Consider the following 8,423-nt stretch of genomic DNA (forward strand, 5'->3'; position numbering starts at 1 on the left):
GTAGCCCCCCATGCCTTAGAAAGCATTATCAGACAGCCTCCAGATCGATGGATGACTAACGCCCGGATGACTCACTACCAAAGTCTGCTCCTAACTGAGAGAATTACCTTCGCCCCACCGGCCATCTTAAACCCGGCCACACTACTGCCCGAAGCAGATGATGAAATACCTGTTCACCAATGCGGCGACATCTTGGCATCAGAAACGGGGACCCGACCCGATCTGCCGGATGAGCCATGGGCTGGGGCCCCTAATTGGTACACCGACGGCAGCAGCTTTATGGCAGAAGGTAAGAGGATGGCTGGGGCTGCTGTGGTAGACGGGAAAAAGACTCTGTGGGCAAGCAGCTTGCCGGAAGGGACTTCTGCACAAAAGGCTGAGCTTATCGCCCTGACACAGGCATTAAGGTTAGCTGAAAATAAGACTGTGAATATATACACGGACAGCAGGTATGCCTTTGCTACTGCCCATGTTCATGGGGCTATTTATAAACAAAGAGGGCTGCTTACCTCGGCCGGAAAAGATATCAAAAATAAAAAAGAGATTCTGGGCCTCCTAGAGGCTATACATTTGCCTAAAAAGGTGGCAATCATCCATTGCCCAGGTCATCAGAAAGGCACCGACCCCATAGCTCAAGGGAACCGCTTAGCAGATTTGGAAGCCAAGCGGGCGGCACTAGGACCTATGGTCCTGACTCTCCAGGGAGCTAAGGTCAACAAAACTGTCTCCGGTGGGGAACTAACTAAAGAAGAAAAAGTCCTTTCCGTTGCAGAAGGGCGAGAATATCTATCACATCTACACCGGCTAACCCACTTGAGCCCTCAGAAACTAATTAAAATTATTGAGGCCTCCCCATACCAGGTACCAGATTTGAGAAAGGCGGCTGAGGAAATTTATAAAGATTGTAGAGCTTGCGCTCTCACAAATGCTGCAGTTACCAAATACCGCACTGGACATAGACTCCGGGGAGATAGGCCCGAAACCTTTTGGGAGATAGACTTTACTGAAATCAAACCGGCCCGGTATGGAAATAAATATCTTCTAGTATTTGTAGATACCTTCTCGGGATGGGTAGAGGCTTTCCCCACCCGAAAAGAGACTGCCTCTGTAGTGGCCAAGAAGATATTAGAAGAAATCCTCCCGAGATTCGGGATCCCAAAGGTAATTGGATCTGACAACGGTCCTGCATTCGTTGCCCAGGTAAGTCAGGGACTGGTCAGTCAACTGGGGGTCAATTGGAAATTACATTGTGCTTATAGACCCCAGAGTTCAGGCCAGGTAGAGAAGATAAATAAAACAATTAAAGAGACCCTAACTAAATTGTCTATGGAGACCGGCGGTAGTGACTGGACAGCCCTCCTGCCCTTTGCCCTGTTCCGCGTCCGGAACACCCCACAGGGACCCTTAAAACTTACACCCTTTGAAATCCTCTATGGGACCCCTCCCCCTTTGGCACAAATAGGGATACATGACCCTGACATTATACCCTCTATACCCTTGTTAGCCCGCTTGAAAGCACTCGAAGCTGTCAGGCGCGACATCTGGAGCCAACTAAAGGAAGCCTACCAGCCTGGTGACCTGCTCATACCGCACCAGTTCCAGGTTGGGGACTCTGTCCTTGTGAGACGACATCGGACGGGGTCGCTAGAACCACGCTGGAAAGGGCCCTACGTGGTGCTCCTCACTACGCCTACAGCAGTTAAAGTGGACGGTATAACTTCTTGGGTTCACGCCACACACGTGAAGAAGGCACCCCAGAATGCAGCAGATCTTTGGAAGGTGGAAAAGACTGATAACCCTCTTAAGCTGCGTTTGCGTCGTGGGGACGGCAGACAGACCGTCCAATCCTAACCCCCACGCTCCTCAACTGCTCACGTGGCAAGTCGTCTCCCAGGTAAGAGATATAACCTGGTCAATCCAAAAAACTGCTTCCCCTTGGACATGGTGGCCAGACTTACACCCTGACCTTTGTAAACTGGCTATAGGAACCCCCGACTGGGATTTCATGGGTCGACGAGGGGGGGCAAAACAAGCCGGAGGATGCCACTCCCCCCCTCGCAAGGGTAAACTAAAGGCATACCCCTTTTACGTGTGCCCCGGTCACCACAGACCTCGTTCAATTGACTCCTGGTGCGGGGGCAAAGAAGACTTCTACTGTAAAAACTGGGGATGTGAAACCAGTGGGACTACTTATTGGGAACCCTCCTCTTCTTGGGATTTAATCAGGGTTAGAGCAAATTATAGCCACCAGATGAGTCGGGGCTCAGAATGCAATACCTGGTGCCACCCCTTAACCATTCAGTTCACAGGGAAGGGAAAAACAATTAAAACCTGGATCGGGAATGGTCATTCATGGGGAATAAGACTGTACAAAGAACGGTACGATGATGGCCTGACCTTCTCTATTAGATTAAAAATAGAACCCCCCGCCAGCAGACCAATAGGGCCAAATGGGATCCTAGCCGATCAGAGGTCCCCTCTGCCCCAAAAATCCCCCGCCAGCAGACCGATAGGGTTAAATAGCCCCAAACCCCCCCAGGTAAAATCCATAACCCTAAATGGGGCCGTAGATATGGTCACCAGATCTGCTCTGCGACCACCATCTACGCCACCTCCCGCAGTACCTACTGAGCAAAGATGGCACAGACTGTTTAACTTAGTATGGGGAGCTTACTACGCCTTGAATGATTCCAACCCTAAAATGACTGAATCATGCTGGCTATGCCTAGCGGTCAGCCCCCCTTATTATGAAGAAATTGCCACCATGGGGGTCTATAATAACACCCCAGACCACACGACTTGTCTTTGGGGCAAAGAAGGGCGGCTAACCCTAACGGATGTGTCGGGGACCGGTTCAGGACTATGCTTAAGAAAAATTCCCCCAGGCTACCAGGCTCTATGTAATAAGATTGAAGTCAGCCTTCCGACTACTCCTGGTCATTTTTTGGTACCAGGACCCAATAGGTGGTGGGCCTGCACCACGGGCCTAACCCCCTGCATCTCAACTAGTGTATTCAATTTGTCACAAGATTTTTGCGTGCTTGTGCAGTTGGTGCCTAGAATTTATTATCATACTGCCAATAGTTTCGAGGATGAATTTGACCAGAGATCCAGATTATGGAAAAGAGAACCAGTATCCCTCACCCTGGCTGTACTCCTGGGACTGGGAGTTGCCGCGGGCGTAGGGACTGGCACTACGGCCTTAGTCACAGGAAAAAGGAGATTAACTGCCTTGAGCAATGCTATAGATGAAGACCTCAGGACTTTAGAACAGTCCATCTCTAAATTAAAAGAGTCCCTCACCTCCCTGTCTGAAGTAGTGCTCCAGAATAGAAGAGGATTAGATCTGCTGTTTTTAAGAGAGGGAGGACTCTGTGCAGCTCTTAGAGAAGACTGTTGTTTCTATGCAGACCACACAGGGGTGGTCCGAGATTCAATGCAAAAATTAAAGAAGAGATTGGACATGAGGCAGCGAAGCAGGGAGGCCCAACAAAGCTGGTTTGAATCCTGGTTCGCTAAGTCCCCCTGGGTGACGTCCTTACTATCCTCCCTAGCAGGGCCTTTGTTAATTCTTTTTCTACTTTTGGTTTTTGGACCGTGTGTTTTCAATAAAATCACTACTTTCATAAGAAAAAGAGTCAATGCAGTGCATGCTATGATGCTCCAACGCCATTACCAAGCTCTCCCACGCAATGAGCCACTAATAGCAGACACCGAAAACTAAGTTCTAAGATTAGAACTAGGGACAAAAGAAGAAGTGGGGAATGAAGGATGTAAATTATGTTAAAAATTTAATATGTTAACACCTTAAGGGGCAGTTGGGGCGAGTCTTCTATGAATAGAGTCTATCGATCCTGACTCTGTTCGCGGAAGACTCACCCTAAACTGTTCAGAGAAAATTGAGAACAAGGGAGTGCTACAGAGGGATAAGTTTGGGAGGGTCGGGGTGGAGGGGGGCCAGGTGGGGACATGTGTGTGCACCTTGATAGCTGTTTCGCACCGTAGCAATTCGCGCCATAAAATGTAACTGTCTGAATGTTTTGAATTAACCAATCATGTAAAACCGCGCCAACCTTTTCCCGCTTTATGCTCCCAAATCCTATAAAAGAACTTGCCCCCTAAGGCTCGGGGTCGACCCCTCTGTCTCCTGCGAGGGACACGAGTCGACCCGGAGCTCCGCTCAATAAACCTCTTGCGTTTGCATCAAGTTCGGTCTTCTGTGTCTGTGGGCCCGCGTCATCCCGAGACCTGGTGAGTTGGGATTTCCCTCCCCTTCCCCTTGGGAATCCAACAATAGTAATAAAGAGTGGGGTGCAGATTTGGCTAAACCTCCTAGCAGTTAAAAGACAAGAGGCACAATTAACGTCCATGATACAGAACGCAACAGCTTGCAGGAGACACCACAGCAGTCCCTGGCCCTGAGGTCTGAGAGACACATCCCCCCAAGAGACCTCACTATTGAGACTCCCTGAGGATGCTCTGAGAGGAGGCATCATCAGGGAGAACCAGAGGACTCACCCGCTTCTTTCACCGGCTCCTCCTCTTCCCACTTGTCAGGGCATCAGGCAGATACACCCCAGGCTAGTTCTCAGGCCATCCCACCACCCCCTCCGGAATTGCCCCTCAGTGTCACTTACCTCCTCGTGGGTCCATTTGACCTTGCACTTGCTGTCCCTCTGCTCAGGCACGTCTGAATCCGTGTCCTGGTAGTGCAGCTCATCCAGCTCCTCACTGCAGGAGGAGCAAGTTAAAAGTCAAGTACATGTGTCTCCACACGTCCTTGCTACATGATGGACAGACAGTGTGGGCAACGGCCAGTCACCTCTAGGGACAAGTTATGGGAGGCAGGCTTTTACTCTTTCCGCTTTTAAAACTGTAAGTATTTCCACGCTCTTTTTAATTTTTTAATGAAATGGGGTCACGGGCTATTTTTATTTTCTTTATTCTTTTATTTTCAGGAGCACCCTAATGATTTCAAAAGCTACAAGAAAAAAGAGGTTAAGATTTCATCAAGAATATTATGAGACTCAAAACCAGCACCCATTTAATATTTTCAATAACAAAACTTTTTAAACTTGCATATTTTGAGGATTAGAGCTAACCATGTGTGTGATCATCAAGCACAAGGATTTTAAGAAATATTATTTTAAATACGTTATCTCAGTAACTATGCCCGTTTTTGCATACCCCCTTCTCAATCCTTCTCTACACACAGACAGTTTATGGAGTAGAAGCAGCTTTGAATTCTCGATGTTTTTAATTTTCTAATAGGCAATTTTCCAAGTTGCTCCAAAATCCTCATATTTATTAGGTTTAAATGGTTACAAAAATGGAGATCATGGGGCCGGCCTGGTGGCGTAGTGGTTAAGTTCCTGTGCTCCACTTCAGCAGCTGGGGTTTCACAGGTAGGATCCCGGGCACGGACCTACACACCACTCATCAAGTCATGCTGTGGCCGCATCCCACATACAAAATAGAGGAAGATGAGCACAGATGTTAGCTCAGGGACAATCTTCCTCAAGTAAAAAAAAAAAAAAAAAAATGGAGATCATACTATCCATCTTCAGGGATGTCAGGTGCTGAGGGAAGGTTAGTAACCTCCCAACTCCACGTGGTGGGGCCTGCATCAGGTCACCTGTCAGGTACGTTCCTAAGGCAGGTATTTCTAAGTGGGAAAAGCCTACACATCTCCAAGCAAGCAAGGCAAGCACAAGCCGTGTGCCAAAAGAAGGAAGAGGGCTTCCTTTTGTGTCCACACTCCTTTCCCCTTCTCCAGATCTCAGCACCTTCCTGGAGTCACTCCCGTGTTCCCACAGCACCTTGGAAATCCTCCTGTCTCAGAATGTAGACCCTTAGGCTGCAACTGCCTATCTCCTTGACATCTTCAATAGAGGTCAGCTCCACCTCCACTGGGCCAGGATGGGAGGTGGCACCAAAAAGGCCTTAAGATATGTTTGCTCAGGGAATGACCAGATACACGAATAAATGAATGAATGAACATGCAAAGCTGCTGCTTGTTAGTTGAAAAGAAATACTAATTAAAGTAAATTTTTTAGAAGTAGGAAAGGAAAGTATGGTGTCTAAACCCAGCAACACATCAGTCACAGAAGGAGCTGGAACGCAGCCTTGCCCTGTCATTCCCGAGCCCATACATGGGGTCCTCCACCATCACAAAGTAGGAGGCAAGACATCTACAAGACACTAATAACAGAATGAAGTGGGTTTTAAAATTAACTGCCCCCAGACTCCTTTCTGACAGAAACGATATTTGGTTCTCCAGCACCCAGCTTCTAATCGAAGCTCAGCAAATGTTCTTTCAAGGATGAAAAGGTATCCGTGTGTACACTCTCTGGTGCTCCAATCCTCTATTTAATGGGGAAGCAACTCAGCTGAGAGAATTCTGTGAGATAATACACTTCCGTCAGCAACATGGTGCTGACCAACCACTTCATAGGCACTTTCATTATCCCCATTTAACAGATGAGGAAACTGAGGCTCAGGGGTTATGCCACTTATCAAGTCCACAGAGCCAGGCTCCAAACCTGCACCTTCAAGTCTTCACCAAGTAATCACAGCTGAAAAAGCAGAGGCCAAGTCAGTGGTGGCAACCACGTGTAGGTCCAACACACCCTTTCTATGCCCTTCAATGTGCTGGGCTCTGCTCCAGGCGGGGTGAGTCAGAAGCTGAGCGGGAAGTGGGGCACTGGTGCAGAGGAGAGCTACAGCAAGTGGCCAAGAATCGAGCTGAGGGCTGTGGGGTGCCAGGTGCAGAACCTATCCCCCACCTGGGAGGGGGTTCCTCCACTGAGCCCCAGGGGAGAAGTGGCAGAGGACCTGGGGGTTGTCTGGGGCTTTGTCATTTCCTGGAGTAAAACTTCCTGAATCAAAAGTCACAACAGGGTCTGACAAGTGCCTAACCAGAAAACTCCTGGGACTCCGAGCAGCCCTGGGAAATCGTGACCTGAGGAAGACAGACCCTGTGCCAGGTACCCTGACCACTGCCCAGGGATCAGATGTCTCCTCGCTGAGAGGAACTCTGGGGAAAGCCAGCAATGAGTGCTTCTCGGGTCTACATCCTCAGCCTGAGAAGGCAAACACCATCTCAAGACGGGTGTAGGGTTGTCTGGGCTGCATGAATCCAGGCAGGGGTCAAGACAGGACCCCCTTTGTCCTCCCTGACTCCCAGACTGGCTGAAAAGCCCAGAACTCAGGTCCCAGGCGCACAGGTGTAAGACTGGGACCCGGAGCCCACAGACCTGGTTCCAGGTTCGACTCTGCCACTTATTCTCTGGGGGAATAGGTAAAATGGAGACCACAGTTCCTGCCGTGGCCCCAGGGGCTGCTGGCACAGAGTGGTCTTGATACACATCAGTTTCTCTTCCCCTCACCTTCAACCCCAGCTGCCCCAAACTCCTCACGTGGAACAGGAAGACAGGTCTCTGAAACTAAACCGAGCTGGGGCCCGGAAGCCAGGTGGTGGGGGACAAAAGGGCCCCCTCCCCCACAGCACCCTTCTCAGGGCAGGGGAGAGGACTTGGGGTGTTCTGTGCTTCCCCAAACGTTGAGAATCGCCAAATCTGAACCAAAATAGGTTTGAACGACAAGTGTCTTTCAGGCTTTGGCCTCCTGCTCACTGCGACTTGGAGCATCAGTTTCCCTCTCCAGGGGTCGCCTCCCTCCCCGGTAAAGGCCCTTCTAGCTGACACCGCCATTCCACCCCCACCCCGCAATTAGGCGGGAGACAAAATGACATCATGCAGGGCTTGGCCCGGGTCCCAGGAGACCCGCCCGCCCCGGCTCCGAGGCCCAGCAGGCCCGGGGAGCAGAGCGAGGGGTCCCCAAGAGGCCCCCGTCTTCGCGAGCGCCCCCTGCCTCAGGCGACCCAGGGCTCAGCATTTCCCGCAGAACTCGTCCCCCCGGCCCCGCTCGGAGGGACCATGGGGGGGGGGGCAGGAATCGGGGTGGAGGGGGATGGAGTCTGCGGAGGGGGAGGGGCCCTCAGCCGCCCGGCCCCGCTCACCCGCGCGTCCGCCGAGACATCCCCCCGGCCCGGGCCGCGCCGCGCTCGCCCGCCTGCCGGCTGAGCCCGGAGCGGGAGCCGGGCCGGGGTCAGGGCGCGCGCTGCTCCGGCCGCTCCGGGCCCCGGGGCCGCGCTGGGAGGCGTCAGCGTGTCCGCAGGTCCCGCCGCCTCTCGCAGGAGCTGCAGCCGCCGCCGGCGCGCACAGAAGCACTTTTCTATCTCCCGCCAAGCGCGTCGGCGCCGCCCGGGCCTGGCGCGCGGGCGGGCGGGCTGCGCGGGGCGGGGCCTGCGGGGCGGGGCGGGGCCTGCGGGCCGGCAGACGGGCGCCGCGCCGGCCCAGAGCCCTGAAGCCCGGGGCGGGGAGAGCCAGGGGTGCGACGGGGCACTGGGAGAGGCGGCTCTG

At 52.1% G+C, this 8,423-nt stretch overlaps 1 protein-coding gene across 2 annotated transcripts in view; it reads right to left on the reverse strand.

Moving 5' to 3' along the window:
* MYBL2 (MYB proto-oncogene like 2) overlaps positions 1 to 8,222 on the reverse strand; it is a 41,445-nt gene extending 33,223 nt beyond the window's left edge. The window contains exons 1-2 of one of the 2 annotated variants that reach the window (XM_058562666.1): positions 8,021 to 8,222; positions 4,638 to 4,731 (exon numbers count right to left, since the gene is read on the reverse strand). In XM_058562666.1, coding sequence (XP_058418649.1) covers positions 4,638 to 4,731; positions 8,021 to 8,040 — 114 coding nt within the window. In that variant the 5' untranslated portion in view covers positions 8,041 to 8,222. The remainder of the gene's footprint in view (positions 1 to 4,637; positions 4,732 to 8,020) is intronic. The other variant, XM_058562665.1, reaches the window with a different exon arrangement.
* Between the last annotated feature and the right edge of the window lie 201 nt (positions 8,223 to 8,423).

This window comes from Diceros bicornis, chromosome 19 (genome assembly GCF_020826845.1).
Source record: "Diceros bicornis minor isolate mBicDic1 chromosome 19, mDicBic1.mat.cur, whole genome shotgun sequence".
In the NCBI taxonomy this organism is placed as follows: Eukaryota; Metazoa; Chordata; class Mammalia; order Perissodactyla; family Rhinocerotidae; genus Diceros; species Diceros bicornis.